This window comes from Lemur catta, chromosome 1 (genome assembly GCF_020740605.2).
Source record: "Lemur catta isolate mLemCat1 chromosome 1, mLemCat1.pri, whole genome shotgun sequence".
NCBI classification, from domain to species: Eukaryota; Metazoa; Chordata; class Mammalia; order Primates; family Lemuridae; genus Lemur; species Lemur catta.
Genome location: NC_059128.1, coordinates 36,844,567 through 36,867,684, shown reverse-complemented (window position 1 = coordinate 36,867,684; position 23,118 = coordinate 36,844,567). Strand labels below are relative to the sequence as shown.

The window sequence follows — 23,118 nt, the reverse complement described above, 5'->3', positions numbered from 1 at the left end:
AGAAATTGTCTTGAAGAACAGTTTTTTGTTTTTTTTTTTTCTCACTGCACTTAAACTCCTAAAAATCACCGTGACTTTTATTTAAGCAAGCCAATCAATCTCTTTCAGAAAGCTAAACAAATGTCTGGGAATGGTTCTAAGATGCTTCTGCTCTTTTAGTACTTTAACATATTATGTATTTGTTCACAATATGGTAATAATATCAGATTCCTTACTGACCAGTTAAACCATCAAAAAAAAAAAAGAAAGAAAAAAGAAAGAAAGAAACCAATAGTAATCAGCGACTGCTATTATCTTTAGGAAAAAAAAGTCTTAATCCTGAGGCACAGTCTCAAAGACTAAGAGTCAAGAAAGTGTTTTTTTTATTCCAGTTCAGTGCTTCCCTTGAGTGAAAAGTTTGAACAATTCAGTTATCCTCTTTGAGCCTCAGCTTCCACACCTGAAATATTTGAGCTTTAAACTAGCTGAGCTCTCTTGAGACTTTTCTAATTTGACCTTTTCTATCACAGTACGGTACTTTTAAAACATGTCTGCAATTTCTTTGACACTCCTCCATCAAAGGTGAAATGTAAGTCCTCTCTTTGAATATGTTATTCTAATGATTCACCTCTAAAGAGTAGAATGCAATAGATTTCCAGAAACTTTTTCATTTCACAAATCTGAAAATCTATACCCATTAAATGACAACTCCCTATGCCTCTCTCCCCTCAGCTCTGGTAACCACCACTCTACTTTCTGTTTCTATGCATTTGACTATAGGCATACCTCAGAGATATCATGGGTTCAGTTTCAGAACACCACAATAACATGAATATCACAATAAAGCAAGTCACATAATTTGTTTCCCAGTGCATATAAAAGTTATGTTTATGCTATATTGTAGTCTATTAAGTGTACAATAACATTATGTCTAAAAAACAATGTACATACCTTAATATAAAATATTTTGTTACTAAAAATGCTAAAAAATTATCTGAGCCTTCAGTGAGTCATAATCTTTTTGTTGGTGGAGGCTGCTTACTGATCAGGGTAATGGTTGCTAAAGTTGGGGTGACTGTGGCAACTTCTTAAAATAGGGCAACAATGAAGTTTGCTGCATCAATTGACTCTTCAGGATCTAGAATTAGAGAAAGTTCATAGACTTGACAGCAAGTATATAATCCATAAAATAAAAAATTGATAAATTGGACCATATCAAAATTAAAAACTTTTGCTCTGTGAAAGACTTTGTTAAGAGGATGAAAATAAAAGATACAGACTGAGAGAAAATATTTCAAAGCATATAGCCCATAAAGGACTAATATCTAGAATATATAAAGAACTCTCAAATTCAACATTAATAAAGGACTAATTAGAAAATAGGTAAAATATTTAAAATAGGCATTTTATTGGAGAGGATATACAGATGTCAAATAATCACATGAAAAGATGCTCAACATCATCAACCATTAGGGAAATACAAATTAAAACCATATCACTACACACATCTATTGGAATGGCTAAAACTAAAAAGCGATAACAACAAATGTCAATAAGGATGCAGAGAAACTGATCACTAATATATTGCTGCTGGGAATGTAAAATGGTGCAGCCACTCTGAAAAATATTTTGGCAGTTTCTTTAAAAAAACTAAACATGAAACTATCATATAACAATACCCAGCAATTGAAATATTTTGCATTTATTCCAGAGAAATGAAAACTTACATTCACACAAATACTTATATACAAATGTTCATAGCAGCTTTATTTTTAATAGCCCAAAACTGGAAACAACTCAGATGTCCTTCCTTGGGAAAATGGTTAAACAAATTGTGGTACATTCATACCAGGAAATAACACTACTCAGCAATAAAGAGGAACAAGCTGTTTATAAACTCAACAACTTGTATGAATCCCCAAGAAAATTTGTTGAGTGAAAAAAAATCCAATCCCCAAAAGTTACATGCTGTATGATTCCATTTATATAACATTTTTGAAATGACAAAATTACTGAAATGGAGAAGATATGAGTAGTTATCAGGAGTCATGGAGGGGTGGGGTGAGAGTGGCTATAAAAGTTTCACTTTATGATGATGAAACTGTTCCTTATTTTGACTGTACAGTACTGTATCCATATTACTATCATAGTTGTACAAAAGTTTTGCAAGACACTACCATTGGGGGAAACTAGGCAAAGGGTACATGGGATCTCTATTATGTCTTACAACTGCATGTGAATCTAAACTTGTATCAAAATAAAAAGTTTAATTTATATGCTCACTGTCCCATTAACCCCAGGCCTGAGAACTTATCACATAGAAATAAAGCTATCAGAGTAAAAAAACATATACAAATTTACTGAATTTGTGTTTAGTGGCAAAACATGGAAGCCAAGTGAATAGCCATCAGTTTGATAATGTTAGAATAAGTTATGGTATATAATGTGTGTCCATTAAAAAGATAAATTAGAGCTGTACTGGTTGACTTAAAAGGATTTGCAAAAAGTTGAGTACGAAAGTCAAAATGAAGAAAAATATGTGTGGAATGTTACCCCTTTTTATAAAATAAATAATGAAAAAATCCCTATATGTTTGTGAGTATATGAGTATATATATATGTGTGTGTATGTATGAATTTATATGATTATTTGAGCATGGAAAAATATGGAAGGATACATGTTAGGCTGTTGGTGGAGTTACCTAGGAAGAAAGATGTTTTGGGGACACCAATGTAGTGGAATGGGGAAGAAACATAGCTTAAAGAAAAAAAGAAAAAGAAAAAAAAGACTGGGCTGGGTGAGAAGATGACCAACTTGCCACAGGTAGTATGTGCCTCCTCCATGGAGAGGAAACAGAATAGTAAATAGATTCTCACATTTCAAAGAGATCATGTAGGAGAGAACACTAGATTTATCCAGGAAGTGATGGGAAGCACCAAGACTGGGTAGGGATAGGGTTCAGGGCAACTTGCCTGGTTGGGGCCTGGCTAAGAGCCCAGAGAAGCTCCTGGGTTCAAGAAAACAGTAAAAGAGGAGCCTTAGGGCTCTACCCTCAGATAGATGGATGCATGCAATTTGTTCTGTTTCTCTGGAGAACCCTGACTAGACGCTGGCCTTGAAAATTAGAGTGATGTAGCCACAAGCCAAGGCATGCCAGCATCCATCAAAAGCTGAAAGGTGCAAGGAACAAATTCTTCTCTAGAGCCTTCCTTAAGAGAAAGCATGGTCCTGCTGATAACTTGATTTTGGGTCAGTAAAACCAATTTTGGACTTTTGGCCTCCAGAACTATAAGATAATAAATTTCTGTTGTTTTAATCTAAAAAAGTTGTGGTAATTTGCTACAGTAGCCAGACAAGTATTATAACCTAGTTAATAAATTCTATTCTCACAGGGTCTAAGTTAGCAATTCTGAAACTAATTTACATGTATACTAGGACTGAACAAGAAAATAAATGTATCTAATGACAGCCAGGCTTCTCATTGTCAGACAAGGCAGTTGCAAATAAACAAAAGGAGAATACTAGAATGAACCTCATGTTGCTAGACTTATCAGTATAAACTCATGTTTTGTTTTGTTTTCAGCAGATAAACAGACACACAGACATGTGCATATATAGATACAGTATACATGCATGTATTTCCTAGTTCTACCTACTCAGACAGCCTTTGTCCACTGAGAAGAAAGGATACTTCAGGAGCTATTTTGTGCTTATACATACATCTCCTTTGAGAATAAATCAGAGTCTTGACTGATTTTGGGGTATTACTCTTATATTCTTAGAATACCTTTCCTAATCAGAGAGAAAAAATTAGTCTAACCGTATTAAAACAGCTTTTTTCTTAAACATAGTTAGATATACAGTGTTGATTTTTCTTCTAAATGTAATAAGAGGCTCTGGAACTGGAGCCCATATTTCTGAAATCTTACTGAATAGAAGTGGGGACAAATTACTATTTTGAAGACGATAATAGATTTGATTTATATTTAGGGGAATACTTCTCTTTAAAAAGTTATCTTTAGAAGGCTATTTGATTACGCAAAGTTACTTTTTGTATTAGAAACACTGCACATACATCCACTAGTTGGATGACCTGCGATATTCAAACCTAACCAAACAACTCTGGTTCCTTTCTCCTTTTGCCTTATACCCAGATGTTATTCAAATGTACTTCTTTTAAACAAGATATATTTTTCCAATTTTTATGTATCAGCAGTATTAAATCACAAGACAATCAGTTATTATCACGTGAAATGTACCACCATCACACACCTGAACTACTACAATTGATTCCTAATGGGTTTAACACTAATTTCTCCCAACTCTGATTGTATTGTTATTTTAATCTTCTTTACTCATTTATTTTCTCTTGCGGCTCCAACATTTAAGATATAAGTTCCTTATTGGCCTCAGAAATCAAGTCAAAATACTTCAAGATTCTCTGTAAATCAGTCCTACCGTATCTATTAAACTCAATTTCCTGCTTATTCTCCGCTCCAATTAGGACTATTCTTTAATTTCCTCCACACATAGTAAATTTGTGATTGCACTTTTCTTTTGCTCATATTATTTCCCTTAACTAGAAAGCTCTCCCTGTCTCCTTTACCAATTCAGTTCAATTCTATTAACAAGTGTTTAATGAATTATACTAAAGACTAGCCACTAGAATTAGGCAATAAAAAATGCAAATCTAATCAAAAGTAATACCCTGGAAGGAGTGGCGGAGTTGGAAAATTTGTAACCATCATGATGTTGATTTAATAGGTTTGGGCAAGAATCCTCAATAAATGTTAAAGCAAGAGAGGAAAGCTTTGGAATCAGGATATTTTTACAATTTCATGTTGTTTCCCCCAAGCCCCCTTGGTTGTTAGTAGTCAGAATTTTTTATTATAATAAATAATACACACATTTAAAAAAATGCAAATCTAAAAAGGTATCAACCTTACACTCAAGAATTTTATAATCTATATAACTTTAAAGTCCTAATTCAATTACACCTCCCCAGCAAATCCTTCCTAGGCTTTCCAGTCCATAATGTCTTTTCTTTTTCTTAGTTTTTAAAATGCTTGGTCTCTTCTCTACCACAGACCAAGTTATAAATTATAGAATTTAATTATATTTATTTTACTATAATGTGATTTTGTCATTTCCTAAGTTTTTTCTCCTCAACCAAGTTATTAGTTCCTTGAGTATAAGATTATGTCTATGTTCTAGCCTTTCACATGCTATCAAAATTCCATGCACACTGTGGATACTTTAAAAACACTTATTTTTATTTTACCTCATTTATCAATACATGATAAATCTAACCATACTGGTGTGCTAGACATTACCTTATTTAAAGTAAAAACAAACCATGGAATCACTGGCATGCTTAAGGCTAAAACAAGTTTTGAATCTCTAATAAACAACAAATAAACCAATTTCACCTTTTTTCTCCTTTCTCATATATAGTCGATGTCTTTATTATATTAAAACTACCAAATAATTCAATCATAGGGACCATAAAATAAATACTGATGTGAAAACAAAAACTCTAGCTTTTCAACTAAAATTTTCCTCTTTTGACTAGTTGTTGAAGGTTTGGTTGTTTCTTTTTTTTAAATACAAAGTTTTCTTAAATTTCTTAGTTAAATCAACCTTCTTCTTAAGAGTCTTTGGGAAGGCTTAATTTAATACAACTGTGATAATTTGTGGACACTCTAAAGACTCAAAATAGACCCTTACACAAAATTTGACTTAAATATTAAGACAGATGATGCCACACACGCACCCACAATAGGGTATGAAAAGGTGTTTCTACTCATATAACAGAGCAGGCCTCCCAGGCTGATCTGAAAATGGTTTGAGAAAGTAGAGAAAGGAGACTGGCTTTGGGTTTTTACAGTGGTTGGGAAGTGGGGTTGGCATGAGGGCTCTCACACATGGTTTGAAATTCCTGTTGGCACTAAAGAAGGGAGCAACCAGGCTTTCTTATCAGCTTGGCCAGGTGTGGAGTAGAAAGGGAAAAAGAAGGGCTGAGGTTTATAATCTGTCAGCAGTCACACACCAAAATATGAAGTCAAACTCTTTATCACTTGAATTTATCACAACGAATATCACATTCGTTTATCACAACGAATTTTAAAAGCACAAAATACAAAGCTATTGATCAATATGCTTATATAATTTCATCAAATTTTAAATATCTTCATTTAAGCTATATCTAATTAATTGACAAATACTGAATATAAAATATAAAGATGAAATTAATTTTTATTGAAGACAGAAAGTATTTTAAATGTTCTTCAAAAAAGGTTTAAGCAAAAAAAATACATTAACAGGATCACCACTGATACAACAATCCAATTTTTAAAAATTACTCTAGCCTTTCACACTTAATTTTCCATTAAAGACATTAGCATAACTGATGAAATTAGAATTTTACCACTTGTTGTATTAGAAGAAAATAACACAGACTTTCTTCACTATTAATGACATAAATTCTTTGAAATTATTAGAGTACTGCAGCAGTGAAGCATAAATGAAACCCAGTAATTTTAAAAGAATTTTTTAGTAGCTAAAGTATATCTCAACACTAATTCTGCACAGGTACTACTAAAAAGTCTTCTGATGGCCTGGCAGAGTTCTTATTCTTATCAAAGCACCTACAATGCTACCAGAATGAAACTTACTATTTAAAGTGAAGATTTATGAAAAAAGCATCAAATTCTATTAAGATTAATAATAGTTTTACCTGAACATGGCTTGCAAAATCAAAACCAAAGTAAATAAGGATTAGCTAATGCCACAAATAAAAACAAAATATTCAATATTTCAGTAAACATAATCAAATAATGTAACTATGGTAACCCATTATTGCTTTAATCAACAAAAAAGTAGACAGTCTTCATGTTTAAAGTAAGAATGGAAATGTATGCCCTCAAACATTACAGAGTTGTAAAATAATTCAAGAAATTAATAACTAGTTCAAAAAAAAGTAAACTGGGTTGTATTTTGTGAGGAAGATGGAAAATCTTTTAAAGAAGAAGAAGGTGCTGAATTTTCATCCTGTTCAAATGAAAACGGAAAACTAAAATCATCTTTTCCAGCTCCAAATGTATGAGTTGAAGTGACTGATGGAAAAGAAAATGTAAATGTATCTTCTCCTGGTTTCTCAAATAAGTTTCCTAAGGAAGATAAATATTATAATATGTTATTCATGTTATATAAAATTTATATAACCTACTGAATTGCAGTATACAGCATATAATAAATGGAGTAACATTGAATCATTTATCTATTTAGTAGATATTTATTAAATAACTGTATTCCTCTTAAGTGCAAGGCTGTACTGTACTCGGTATTATTAAGATTAAAACAGACCCAAACTTAAACCCTATTTTCAAGTAATTTGAACTCAAGTATATAAAGAACTAATATATAAGGTAGGAAGTAGGGTAAAATACTTCAAATGAAAAGAATAGCACAGAGGCACAAAAATAGGCATGCAGAGAGTTATTAGGCCAGGGTAACACAAATCAATTTAGCTTATCAGGAGCACTGAAAAATTAATAAAGATGTATTAAATGAAAATTAATCATGATGAGCTTCGAAACATTGTTGAATGTCCAGTTATAGAATCTGAATTTCATTTAATAGGTAACAGAAAGCCATTAAAGATTCTCAAGCAGAAATATGACATGATTTGAACTGCCTTATAAGGATTACTCAGGAGAGAATGTGTAGAAAGGCTGGACAGGAGAGTTTAGAAGTGGGGATAACCAAAAAGAAAAAAAAAGTTTATTTTCCAGCAAGGAGATGATGAAAGCCTGATCTTACCTACAATCATAGCAATGGGAATGGAGAAAAAAATGCTGGATCTGAGAGACACTACAATAGTCAAACTTATTCAACTATTATTTATTCAGTAACTACAATATACTGTTCATGGCATTGTTCAAGGAAATTGATATAACAGTGAAAAGAATTCTAAAGTTTTAAAAGGAATTTTTAAAATCAACTTCACATGTATAGTTTAGGTTGATGACTCCCAGAATTTCCATTAAGGAAAAACATTGTTTTTCATTTATCATATTATTTAAAACTATAAATGCAAAAATATATTTTCAATATCCTAATTATAATTTAAAATAAATTATCATTAAACGATTTCAAATCTACAGTAATCCAAAGACTTACTTGAAATAAATCTTTTTAAATACCTATGCTTTTTGAATGGAGAACTAATCAACTTTACATTAAGCAAAATTGTTCAATTTGTGTCACTTTGAAATTTTCATATATTTTTAAACATCTCACTTATTTCACCCTAAATAAGGCTGAGCCAACCAGCATTAAGATGGATGGGTGGATAGATGAATGGACAGATGGGTGAATGGATGGATAGATGGACAGACTGACAGGCAGACAGACTGATTACCAGATACTCATGTTCTTTCTCTCTCTCCCTTTTTCACTTTATTTTTCCACATGTGTATTTTTCAGTACACATCCATAAGACTTAAAAAAAGGAAAAAAGGTATAATGTAGACATAGATCCAGAAAGAACTAAAATCTTGAATCTCTCTTTGAATAAATTAATCTGATTTTGTTTTTAATTTCAGAATAAGTTCATACGAGGTCTTCATAAAATGCCTATGCTCATCATAATAAAATAATAGATTACTATGAAATACAGCATTATAGGTGCTGTGAGGAATTCAAAGATGAATAAAAGAGTCCCTGCCCTCAAAAAATGTGATCTAGAAGAGATTTTACATATTTTCATAAATAACTAATGATAGAAGGTAGAATGTAAGTAAGTGTGAAAAAGAAGAGACATTCAGAAAGGTGAGGAAGAGATCTTTTTTGAATAGAAGTTTGAGTGGGTAAATAAAAGGTTTTATGGAAGAGAACTTGGTCTTGAAAGATAGGAGACAGAAGTTGGGGATTGTAAGAAGAAAAAAGCAGGTAAGAAAGTGTAGGCATATTTGAGATACACTGTGTTCTTCAGTGGCCAAAGCACAGGTTATTCTTGTAAGAGAAAAGGCTTAAAAGGTATGTTGGGAGATGAGGAGAAGTTGGTTAATGGGTACAAAGGTACAGTTAGAAGGAATAAGTTCTAATGTTCACTAGTACAGTAGGGCAAGTATAGTTTACAAGAATTTATAGTACATTTCAAAATAGCTAGAAGACTTGCAGTGTTCCCAACACAAATAAATGACAAATGTTTGAGGTGACATACCCAATTACCCAATATCCCAATTACCCTGATTTGATTATTACACATTGTATGCAGGTATCAAAATATCACCTATAACCCATATAACTATTATGTATCAGTTTTTTAAAAAGATATGTTGGAGCTACGTTAGAAAAGTAGGAGCATAATTTGACAGTTAATGGGGAGTCGCTGAAGGTATCTGGGGATTAGGGAAGTGACATGGCCAACATTATGCATAAGGAAGGTTAATCAAGCTGTGATCCATAGGCAAGCTGAGAGGATGAAAAGACCAATTAGGATGTTACTGTAATAGCCCAAGTGAACAGCAATAAGACTTTGAAATATAATGGTTTCAATGAAAATGTAAAAGAAAAAGAAATATTTGAGAGAGAAAACTGATAAAACTTGATAACTAGCTGAATGTAGTCACAGTCAGAGAGAAGTTAAAATTATCATTGAGGTTCTGAATCTTAGCAACCAGAACAATGAGGATACCATTAGGGACCTCAGAAGGAGAACAAGTTTGATTTCAGATATGTTGAGTTTTCAATATGTCAAGGGATGTCTTAGATATAAAGAGATTTCAATTATACAATCAGAAACAAGGTCCTAGAATTTAGAAGTCAGTGCAGGAAGATATGAATTTGGTCATTACCTGTATTTATTATATTTGAAAGCACCAAAATGAAAGAGTGTCAAATGAATGGAAGTGTCAAAGAAGAGAATGTAAATAGATTTTAAATGTAAATTTTAAATTTTAGATTTAAAATTTAACGAATATCTACAATCGGTGGATTCATTCTGGTCTCATAGCATTAAATACCATTTAGAAAAATTCCAAAATCTATGTCTCCATCCTATTGAATTCCAGATTTACATATAATTTCCTACTTTACTTTCACTTATATATCTAACAAATAGGCTTTTCAAATATAACTCCTCCAAAGTTAAACCCCTATCTCCTTCCAATTTCAAATTAACTTCTCCTACAACCCTCTCATATTTCAATAAATGGCACCGTTATTCATGTCAAAACTTTGGCATTATCCTTATTTCTTTCTCTCAATCTTTATATTCAGTCCATAAGCAAATTTTCCTAGTTCTATCTTCCTAAAACTATAACCAAAATCAGACATCTTCTCACTATTCTGTTGTCATCAATTCTCACTTATATCATTTTAATAGCTTCCTAATCTATCTCCTGCTTTTCCCCTTGTTTCCATTACAGTCTGCTCTCCATATAGCAGCCAGAGTAATTCTTTAAAAACCTGTTAGATCATTTCAGTCCTTTGCTCAAAACCTTCCAATGGCTTCCCATCTCACTCAGGAAAAAAACCCAAAGTCCTTAATGGTCTACAGGTCCTACATGATTTGTTCCCCCTCCACCCCTCTGATTTAATCTCCCACCAGTTTCTCTTCCTTATTCTATTCCAATCATACCAGTTTACCTACTGTTCAATGAACATACTTAGTATGTTTTTTTGCCTGGAACACTTTCCTCAAATAGCTTGTACCTGTGCCTCCTTCAGGTCTCTGCTCAAATGTTGTCTTTTAGTGATGCCTTCCCTGACTCCCTTGGAACACAGCAACCACCTTCCCAATCCAAGTATTCCCTATTCCCCCAACTTACTTTTCATCATAATATTTATCACCAACAGTAAGTAGACAATTAACATCCAGCCTGGGCTGATTCAGGCCCACCTGGAAGGACCTTGGAGTCTGACTTGGAGTTTCACAGCACTGTTGTCTTAGAAAATACAGAATTAAGATAAATGTAGAATGTTGTGTTTGCCTAGTCTGCTCTGTGGGACTGCACCTGAATTAGAGGAGCTATGAGTCAGTATACAGGCCTTGAGCCTCCCGACCAGAATCATATAAAACTGTGGTTCCCAACCCCCAGGACACCGACCAGTACCAGTCCATGGCCTGTTAGGAATCGGGCAGCACAGCAGGAGGTGAGCAGCAGGTAAGTGAGCTTACGAAGCTTCATCTGTATTTATAGCCACTCCCCATCACTTGCATCACCACGTAAGTTCTGCCTCCTGTCAGATCAGCAACATTAGATTCTCATAGGAGTGCAAACCCTACTCTAAACTGCACATAGAAGGGATCTAGGTTGCACACTCCTTATGAGAATCTAATAATACCTAATGATCTGAGGTGGAGCTGGGGTGGTGATGCGAGCACTGGGGAGCGGCTACAAATACAGATCATCATTAGCAGAGAGGTTTGATTGAACAATAAATGTAATGTGCTTGAATCATCCTGAACCATCCCCCATCCCTCCTCAGTGGAAAAACTGTCTTCCATGAAGCCGGTCCCTGGTGCCAAAATGGTTGGGGACCACTGATATAAAAGACTGGTGGGAAACTGAGGCTACAGCTCAGTATGTCAAGGTGGCCTACATGCACCATACTTATCCACAGCAACCTGACATGTTCCATATGGGTGAGGTGGCAAAATAAAGCTTATTACTATATTTAGGTAGTTGGTGGGCCCCTCAATGAGACAAAGATGCTGTACTTCCTGTTATCTCCTATCCTGTATCTTTTTATAAAGAAATTGTAATATTAGATTAAAAATTATAACATGTGAATCTGACTGCCATTCAAACCCATAACAACTGTTTAGTGCACTGACATATTATACATTGATTTCTTTGTCTATTTTCAGTTTCTCCCACTAGAAGGTAAACCCTATGAGAACTTTGCATTTTTGACCACTGTTCTATCACCAGAGCTTAAAGCATATAGGCTTATAAAGCATAATACATATACACATTAATATTTACATGTTGAAAGAATTAACTAATCGAGGGAAAATGAACAAAGAAGGTCCAAAAAAAAAAAAAAATACCAGAGAGAGATGATGAAATCCAAAAATTCCAGAAAGAAGATGGGAATAATCAACCATAGCAAATGCTACAAAGACACTGAATATGATAATAAATGAAAGATAACCATAATGTTTGATAATTGGGAAGTCATTAGTAATCTTGGAGAAAGCAAGTTTTGGTACAGTAGTGAGAGAAGCAGTTAAATTGCTAAAAATAAAAATGATCAGTGAATGATATAAAAGTAACAGTAGTTTTTAAAGAATAAACTGAGCACTGAAGAAAATCAGTTAGAGAAACTAAATACTAAGGGAAAAGTTAGCATGTTTTTAAATGTAGCAAACTTCAAATCACTTACCAATTTCTTGTTGTGATGACAGAGGATTTACATTTTCTGAAGAATAATTTTCATGAAACTGGAAAATAATTTCCATTAAATATTACTTGTGACATCAGTGGAACAGTATATATAGCATTTATATTTGAATCTCAAGCCTAGTTATTCTATACACAGAATGAAAGCAGACATGTAGTAACTTTTTATATAAACACTATTGTACTTAAGTAGAGGTCTATCTTCAAAATCTGTCATTTATTTATATTAAAGTAAGGCCTAATGACTAGATTCTGGTAATAGATAAAATATTAATAGGCAATATACATTGTACTAAGGATATTTACTACTTTAGAATCTTAATATCACCTAAAATTCTAGTGAATTTTTGCTTTATTCTGAAGGCCTTTAACAAATCAGGCTCTTGGTATTGCTTTTCTGTCTTTGAAAGTAATAGGAAGTTGATAGCTTCATGTCAGTTCAGATCAAGTTTTGCTGCAAGAGTCTATTTACTTAGTAAGACAGACTTTAAAAAAATGGGATCATGACAATATAGTTTTCTTTCTTCTTTTTCTCTCAATATTGCATTGTGAGCATTTTTCCATGTCGTACTTCTAAAACAGGACTCTTTTCATGGCAGTATAATATTCCTCAACATAGATGTAAGATATGGTTGCAACCATTCTTTTATTTTTTACATTTAGGTTGTCCCAACTTTTTTTTTTGTAATGTAAAAATCACACTTGAATAAACACTGTTATGCACAGATTTACATTTCTTTCACAATTAATAAGGAAAGCTGTTTTCAGTGAATTATCTCTTGACCAAATGGACTTTGCCCATTCCTCTATTAATTTTTTTCTTATTGGTACATGTAAGTTCATTATATGCTAAAGATGTTAATTAATTCTTTGTACTATTATTGCAAATACTTTATACCACTTTATCATTTTGATTTTATAATTTTTTTAATATATAGAAGTTTAGATTTTATATGCAATTGACCAACTTTTTTTTCCTTTTGGTTCTTCTATGGTTTTCATGCTTAGAGAATACTTCTTCATAAGGTCTCGTAAATATTCACCTATATTTCCTCTGAAATATTTTAGGGCTAACGTTTTTCACATAATTTAATGCATCTGTAACTTCTACTGGTGTACATTGCAAGGTGAGTGCTTAATTTACCCCTACTAATTTGTAGTCCTGCCATTATCACATTCTAAATTCTTTTGTTTTAAGACTTTCTAGCCCATGCCATTGATCAGTCTACCAATCCTTAAAACTACAATCACACCATTTTGATTACTCTACATTTATAGGATGTTTTAATATGTAGAGAATGAAGCTCCTCTTGCCAATCTATTTCGTAATATTTAGGATTTATAATGACATCCTTTCTTTCATTCCTAATATGGGGAGTTTATCAATTTTGTCAATTTTTATAGGCAGAAAAGCAAAAACAACTTTGATTATGTTAATTTTCTCTATTGTTTTACCATTTTATTGATTTCTCTTCTTGTCCTTCTTATTTCTTCATTATACTTACTTTGGGTTTGCTTCATTCTTCTTTTTCTAGATTCTCAAGGTAGAACATTAAGTCATTGATTTTAGATCTTTCTTTTCTATTAATTTAATTATTTAAATCATTAATTAAATTATTTAAAGTTGTCATTTTTCTCTGGCTTTGGCAGCATCCGACAATTTTTGATAAGCTGAACTTTCATAATTCAGTTCAAAATCTTTTCTGCTTTCTCTCATGATTTCTTCTTTGATCCATAGCCTACATATTTAGGATTTTCCTAGATATCTTATTGTTATTGAGTTCTAATTTAATTCCACTGTGGTTAGAGATCATAGTGTGATTTCAATTCTTTTAAATTGATTAAGCCTTGTTTTATGGTATCTTGCTGAATGTACCATCAGCATTTGAAAAGAATATATATGCTGCAGTTGTTGGATGTGGTATTCTACAGGTCAGTTAGGCCAAGGGGATTAATGATGTTATTCAAATCTTACAGATCTTTATTGATTGTATTGTCTATCAATTGCTGAGATAGAGGTGTTAAAAACTATGTTTGAATTTTTATCTATTTCTCCTTTTAATTCTGTCAATTTTTGTTGCATGTATTTTGAAGTCATTATTAGGCTTGTACACATTGTTATATCTTCCTTATGAATTGACCTTTTTATCTTTATGAAATGTTCTTCTTATTTCCAGGAATATTATTTAAGAACACCAAAAATGATATTAATATATTACCTCTGACCTTCTTATGCTTACAGTTTTCATGATATATCATTTTCCATCCATTTACTTTCAACCTTTGTCTTTATATTTAAAGTGTGTTTCTTACAGATAGCTTATAATTGGGTCTTGCTTTTTTTAATTCATCCTTACAGTCTCTACCTTTTAATGGAGTGGTTAGCTCATTCATATCAATATAATTATTAAAACGCCCACAACTTGGTCTAACAGTTTACTATTGTTTTTTAACTTTGTGGTTTTTTTTTTTTTTTACTGTTTCTTCTTTTCTGCCTTCTTTTTGTTTAGGTTTTTTTTAGAATTCTATTTTAATTTATTATCAATCTTATTTTTGAACATTTTCTTGATTATTCTTGATCTCTTTTCCCTAGGAAAATTACTGATTACTTTGCCAATCTCCTTTCCCAATTCCACCACCACAAAAACAAATAAAAGAAATTCAAGATAAATAATCTTGCCAGGATCCAATTAGATTTGAATTGGATTACATTTATAAATTATTTGAGGAAGAAATTTATCTTTATAATATTTTCTTCCTATACAAGTACTTCGTATATCTATATATTCATTGATTTTTTTCAGTAATTTTATAATTTTCTTTATTTGAAATGTACATGTTTCCTATTAAGGTTATATACCTGTATTTGGCATTCATGTTATTATTGTAAATGAGAATTAAGTAACTATAGTCTATTTTTTCATACCCAGCACATTCTTTCTAGGAGTTGTTTTTAAAATAAGCATTTAAATAAAAATTGAGACAAAAGTTGAAGACATGAAATACCATAAGATATATAGTATTATATCATCCATCAATAAATTTGTAATTTTGACAACTTAATATTAATATCATGTAGGGGATACAGGAATAAAATATTCTGATCCACATAAAATTGGCTAAATGTGACTAAATGACCAATAACAATGTAATTCTTTTATTACACTGATACTTATATAGCCTTATTATGGGCTAGTACTTTTCAAAATGCTTTATGTGTATAAACTCATTTAATATGCATAAACCCTATGGTAATATTTATTATTACTTTCAATTTAGTTACCCAAAATCCCATATCCAGTACATACCCAAGTAGTCTGGCTTCAGAGTCTAGTTTTAACCACTACACTATATTGTCTCTACTTTTCAAATAAAGCATATCTTAATTTTTGGTTTTAGTTGTGCAATATAAAAATAAGCACTTTATCATGATTTATATCACTGAACAGTAGATATTAATTAGAAGGTCTTTTAAAATTAATATCAGATCTTTTAAAATCAACCAGTGATAATGTTGCCATGTACACAAATGTAGTTGGAAAGACCAATTTATAATGTGGAACATGTTTCATTTTGAGAGTATGTAAAGTTTGTTTATAAGTTAGAAATATGAAATATAAAGCCAAATTCATTTTTAAAATATGTTTGATTGCTATTTAAATCATACCTATCCCGAGAGTCCTTTTAAAGAATGAATGTCAACCTGGGGCATCTGAAGTTGAAAACAAGAAGATACTCAAAGTTCCAGTGCACAATTTTTAGAAATAAAACTTCAGCTTCTCATATTACCTGATCTGATGAGTTTTCTGCATCAAATAAAGAAGAATCAAATAAATTCAATCCTGGTGATCTAGAAGTATAACTCATAAGAAAAGAAAATCCAGGAGATTCCTTTAGTTTTTGAACTTCAGGTGCTGCATTTCTATTTCTGTTACTAAGAAATAAAAAAATCAACAAAATGGTAAGAATCTATTATTAAACACTGCAAACTAGTAAGTACCATAAGCAAGAGCACTGAGGTGAGAATTAGCATAGTAAGGAAAAGTAGGAAATAGTTATTGAAGTGACATATCTGTGGAGAAAGGATGGTTTGGACTAGGGAACAATGTTAAATAAAGTTGAATAACCAATTTTGGAATAATAATTATGAATACCCATGGAGAATACACTGTCTGGCTCTATTCTAGGTGTTTCCATAGGCATAACTTACTTATTTCTCACAATAACCCTATGAAATAAGTACTATTACTATCACCTCCATTTTACAGTGAGGATTTTGAAGCGTAGTAATGTTAAATGACTTGCTCAAGAGAATATTAAATGCTAGAGTCGGCATTTGAATGCAGCAATCCAGACTCAAAGTCCAAGCTCTTAACACTGACCCTAATATTCAAGATCTTGAAAGCCAGTCACAAGATTTTAGTCTTGATGAGAAGGCAGCCATTACAGAGTATTGTATAAGGGCATTAAACTATAAAATGATCTAGGAAAAAGAATTAGACAATACAGTATATAATACAGTAGTTAAAACTATAGACTCTAGGGCTCGAACTGCCTGGGTCTAAATCTCAACTGTAACATTGACTAGTTGTATCACCTGTGATTCTGTTTCCCCATCTACAAAATCAGGATAATAATGTACCTACACCTCATAAGGTGGTCATGAATATTAAATGAACAATATTTATAAAATGCCTAGAGCAGTGGCTTGAACAGAGTGTTACATGTTTGTTAAATATTATAGAAGTCTGACAATACTGCCATAACTATCTCTATGACCATGAATGGGTTGCTTAACTTTTCATATCATAGTTTTCTAATCCATGGAGAGAGGTTTTAGCATATGATTTCACATTCTTTTATACTTCCCAGATTTGATGATAGTTCCACTTTGAACATGCTGAGCTTGAGTCAACAGCATGACATTCATATATAAAACTCTTGTTGGTGATTTAAAATACAAAAGTAGAGATTCATAAAGCAAATCCATTTGATGTAAACAAAATGATAAACAGCAACACCGTAATAGTTGGAGACTTCAATACCACCCTGACAGAACAGGACAGATCCTCCAAACAGAAAATAAACAAAGAAACAATAGACTTAAACAGAAATCTAGAACAAATGGGCCTGACTGACATTTACAGAACATTCTACCCCAAAACCACTGAATATATGTTTTTCTCATCAGCTCATGGGACATTCTCTAAGATTGACCATATCCTAGGCCACAAAGCATGTCTCAAAAATTTTTAAAAAACAGAAATTATACCATGCATCTTCTCAGATCACAGTGGAACAAAATTAGAAATCAACTCCAACAGAAACTCTCATCTCTACAGAAAGTCATGGAAACTAAACAACCTTCTGCTGAATGATTATTGCATTAAGGAGGAAATCAAGATGGAAATCAAAAGATTATTTGAACTAAATGACAAAGGAGACACAAGTTATCAAAATCTGTGGGACACAGCTAAAGCAGTCCTGAGAGGAAAATTTATATCCATAAATGCCTACATTGAAAAGACAGAAAGATCACAAATAAACAATCTAATGAATCATCTGAAAGAACTGGAAAAGGATGAGCAAATTGAGCCCAAATGCAGCAGAAGAAAAGAAATAACAAAGAGTAGAACTAAATAAATTGATAATAAAAAAACTATACAGAAGATTAATAAAACAGAAAGTTGGTTCTTTTAAAAAATAAACAAAATAGACACACCTCTTGCTAGGTTAACAAAAAGCAGAAAAGAAAGGACTCTAATAAGCTCCATCAGGAATGAAAAAGGAAAAATTACAACTGATGCCACGGAGATACAAAGTATCATCTATGAATACTATAAAAACCTCTATGCACATGAACTTGAAAATGTGGAGGAAATGGACAAATTCTTAGAAACACACAGCCTCCCTAGGCTCAATCAGGAAGAACTAGAATTCTTGAACAGACCAATATCAAGTACCGAAATTGAAGCACCAATAAAAAACCTTCCTAAAAAGAAAAGTCCCAGACCAGATAGTTTCACACCTGAATTTTACCAGACCTACAAAGAAGAACTGGTGCCTATCCTGCGGAAATTATTCCATAACATCGAGAAGGAAGGAATCCTCCTCAACACATTTTATGAAGCCAACATCACCCTGATACCAAAACCAGGAAAGGACTCAGCAAAAAAAGAAAACTATAGACCAATATCCCTTATGAATATAGATGCAAAAATTCTCAATAAAATCCTAGCAAACCGAATTCAGGTGCTTACCAAAAAAATAATCCATCATGGCCAAGTGGGCTTCATCCCTGAGATACAGGGATGGTTCAACATATGCAAATCTATAACTGTAATTCACCACATAAATAGAAATAAAAACAAAGACCACATGATCGTCTCAATAGAGGCAGAAAAAGCATTCAACAAAATTTAGCACCCTTTTATGATAAGTATGCTTAACAAAATAGGCATAGATGGGACTTACCTAAAAATGATACAAGCCATATATGACAAACCCACAGCCAACTGAATGGGGAAAAACTGAAAGCATTCCCACTTAGAACTGGAACCAGACATGGTTGCCCTTTATCACTGCTTCTATTCAACATAGTGCTGGAAATCCTAGCCAGAGCAATCAGACAAGAGAAGGAAATCAAGTGCATCCAAATGGGGGAAGAAGAGGTCAAACTATCACTCTTTGCTGATGATATGATCTTATATCTAGAAAACCCCAAAGATTCTGCCATGAGATCACTGGAATTGATTAACAAATTTAGCAGTGTCTCAAGCTACTTGTTTTCTGCAGAGTTTTACTACCATATGTGCACATGAGTGTTGATAGATTCATTCCAGTATAATAGTGAGTACAAGTGGTGTTTGTTTTTCCATTCTTATGATACTTTGATTAGCTCGATGTTTTTAATTTTTCTATAAATTTTTTATCCTTTGGAAAATCTTAAATCTATATACTATTGCATTGGAAAAGTACTTGGGATCTATGACATCTTCAGCTAAATTTTGCAGGAAAAATGGGGAGGAGAGTCTATGAAACAAGAATAGTAGAATGTTAATAATTGTTCAAACAGGATGGTGGGGTACATGGAGGTTCATTATACTAATTTTTCTCTCCTTTGTATGTCTGAAATACTACATAATAAAAACATTTTAAAATTACAGGTACTGAGCATTTTACTATTCCTATCAGTTATTGATATAACTAAATATATGGATAATTTAATTATAATTACTAATTAAAATCTTACATTTCACACAAGGGGGTTTTGAGGAATTGTAATTTCGCCAAAGACTCAGGTGTTTTCACAGCTTCAGGAGTTCTTAAAAATAAAGGACTTTCAGGAGTTGATGAAAGATTCTCAGCCTTTTCTTCTATTTCATCACTATTATTTTCTATTGGCTTCCCAAAATGTTCTGTATATATAGCCTGCAAAATCAAAATAACAGAACACCATAAAAATGAACGCTACTGCATTAATAAAATGACACATGAAAATGCATGAGGTAGAAAACACCATATTAATCTATGATGCTATTATTTCACAAACTAAATAAAATAACTGGTGAAAGTGATACTAATATATATATCAAAAAAAAAGAAAAATAATTATTTTTAATGATTTAATTTTTCTTTTCTTCCCAGCTCCATCTTCCTCACCCCACCTGAAAAAATAAATGACAACCAGATCATATTAGAATTTATGAAAAAATGATTTGAGTGGTTTTTCTTTTAAAATTTCCACATTATGCTCTGAGTGAAGAATTGTATATGCTACCTCCTTGAAAGTGAAGATTTACTTTAAGCAATCCTGCTCTCATTGGTTAATTATGTTTTCACCTTTATAAATTTGTTATACTACTTTCCCTACAAAAACTGAGAACTTGAATACTAATTTTCCTTTACGTCATTTTATAGGCTAGAGATATGATTTCTCAAATATCCTTGTTATATCAAATCTCATTACAGAAACAATTTGGGTCCCTCCTCCAAAAAAATTAAAATGTGTTTCTTACCTGTATTTCTTTACAGCAGAATGATACTATGTTGTTTCCGTTGTTTTAACCCTTAGAAGCTAGGACAAACTTTATATACATTGTCTACACCCAAAAATCATTAAAGCTTTCCACTATTAAAAAATACTCTCAAGATATTTTTATGGCAACCACTGGTCTTGAACTGCCACGGAAAATCATTCAATCTTACCAACAAAATTGCTTTCTTCAACTATGTTTAGGTGTGCTCTCAATATATAGTCACTTATTATTGACAATTTATGGTATATTTTCATGTAAATTTTTTGTGGCTTCAGTTTTTAATCTGAAAAATAGAATCAGTAACTCCCTAGAAGTCTGATCATTGAGTTAACAACATCTCACATAAATAAACTTCATTGTACTAAATTTGAAATTACAATGGACACAAAATATTTTAAAGTATAATGTTTTGCTTAGAAATGAGAAATCAAACCTTTGACTTACTTGCGAAATACGTTTTGGTTCTCGTAATTGTCTTACTGTCCCTTTATCTCCATACTCAGCATCTGTTTGTTACATGAGAACAAACTAGTTTTCTCTTCTTGCAATTTTATTGTAAAATAAAACATATTAGACTAACCATTTGAAATCTCCAATCTTTAATTGTTTTTAACCTACAAAAATGGTAACTTCATATGGTTCAACCCAATACATACACACAAGAGAATAAAACATAATATGAATAGTTTAACAAAATTATAAAGAGAACACCCATATAACCACCACCCAGGTAAAGAGATAGAACATCATGAACACTCCAAAAGGTTCCATGTTCTCCATGTCTTCCTCCTCAGAGGTGATCACTATCTTGATTTTCATGATAATCGTTTCCTTGATTTGTTTTATATAGTTTTATCACCTAAATAATTAGTTTGTTTTTCCTGTTTTAAAATGTTATATAATGAAATAATACATGTGTTCTTATGGCTTGCTTTTTGTTTTGCATATGATTGTGACATTCATCCATATTGTTGCACAAAGACATATTGTATAAATACAATACATCTATCCATTTTACTGCAAACGGGCATTTGGGGTGTTTCTTTCTGCTTTCAGGCTATTACAATCTATGATGTTATGAACATTCTTTTACATATATCTTTAAATGTATATATTTGTATTTCTCTAGGTATATACCTAGGAGTGGAATTATGAGGCATAGGGTATGTGATTTTTCCATTTTACCAAATGCCAAATTTTTCTAAAGTGGTTGTACAAATTTTAGTTGTGACGACTAGTCATCCTGAACTACTCCCATTCAATCTCACCAGACAAAATTATTGGCTCCAATTATAATTTAGGTTTGTTCTCAATATATAGACATCTAATGACTATTCCACCAATAGTTTATGAGAGCTCCTGTTGTCCTAAATTCTCATCAATATTTAGTAATGTCAGACTTTTTGAATTTTGTAAATCTGGTAGATCTGTAATGATACCTCATTATGGCTTTATTTTGCTGTTCCCTGATTTGCTGAGCATCTTTTCATATGTTTATCTGCCACAAAAGTTTCTCTTTTTTGAAGTGCCTATTCACAGATTTTGCACATATTTCTAATCTGATTGTTTGTCTTTTTCTTCTTGATTTGTAGAAGTTTCTTATACATTTTGGAAACTAATCTTTGGACAATTTTATATACTACAAATATATTAATATTCTTTGGCTTGTTAACTTGCCTTCTATTTTTATAGTATCTTTTGATGAACAGAAATTCTTAATTTGAATATAGCCAAATTTATCAATCTTTCTTTTATGATTGGGCTTATAAATTCCTGTTTGAAAAATCCTTTCCTATCTTGAAGTCATGAATATGTTTTTCTATTTGATCTTCTGAAAGCTTTATACTTTTTGTCTCTTCCATTGAAGTCATAAATATTATTTTTCACCATATACTAATTTCTTCAAAAGATGAGTTAAGAGATTATTGGAAAAAGTTTTCTTTTCCTTCCAAAATAATTATATGCCTTCTTGGGTATGAAGCCTCACCATATATACTTAACACCAGGAAAGACTATTGCAGATATATGCATTTCCCACATCTCTATATCAGGGGTGCACTGCACCTAGAGATTAGCTCTTCCTTCTCTGTCACCTTGGCATATATAAAGGATTATAACCAGGTGGAACAGATCATCTATACAGGTAATATATAACTTTTCCCCCAAAAGAAAGCAGGGAAAATATTCAGCTACGTGCAATAAGCATATTGTGTTAGGTGATTTCCATACTAAGAGTGAGAAAAATATACTCATAGTATAATATTTGGCCATTCTACATATACATCTATTTATAGAACTTTCATGCTGTCAGAATGAGCCATTTCATGTTTTTTTTCTTTTCTTTTTTTTGAGACAGAGTCTCACTCTGTTGTCCAGGCTACAGTGCCATGGCATTAGCCTAGCTCACAGCAACCTCCAACTCCTGGGCTCAAGCAATCCAGCCTCCCAAGTAGCTGAGACCACAGGCATGTGCCACCATGCCCAGCTAATTTTTTCTTTATAGTTTTAGTTGCCTTCTAATTTCTTTCTATTTTTTTTTAGTAGAGACAGGGTCTCGCTCTTGCTCAGGCTGGTCTTGAACTCCTGAGCTCAAACGGTCCACCCGCCTTGGCCTCCCAGAGTGCTAGGATTACAAGTGTGAGCTACCGTGCCCAGCCTGGAATAAGCCATTTTCAAAACTTCAAAAC

The 23,118-nt window shown here is 32.3% G+C and overlaps 1 protein-coding gene across 1 annotated transcript in view; it reads right to left on the bottom strand.

The window, feature by feature from the left end:
* Positions 1–6,236: 6,236 nt before the first annotated feature.
* Positions 6,237–23,118, bottom strand: part of C1H14orf39 (chromosome 1 C14orf39 homolog) — a 44,750-nt gene continuing 27,868 nt past the window's right edge. The window contains exons 14-18 of the mRNA XM_045566201.1: positions 20,876–20,937; positions 19,645–19,823; positions 16,182–16,326; positions 12,376–12,433; positions 6,237–7,148 (exon numbers count right to left, since the gene is read on the bottom strand). Of these exons, the coding sequence (XP_045422157.1) occupies positions 6,949–7,148; positions 12,376–12,433; positions 16,182–16,326; positions 19,645–19,823; positions 20,876–20,937 (644 nt within the window). The 3' untranslated portion in view covers positions 6,237–6,948. The remainder of the gene's footprint in view (positions 7,149–12,375; positions 12,434–16,181; positions 16,327–19,644; positions 19,824–20,875; positions 20,938–23,118) is intronic.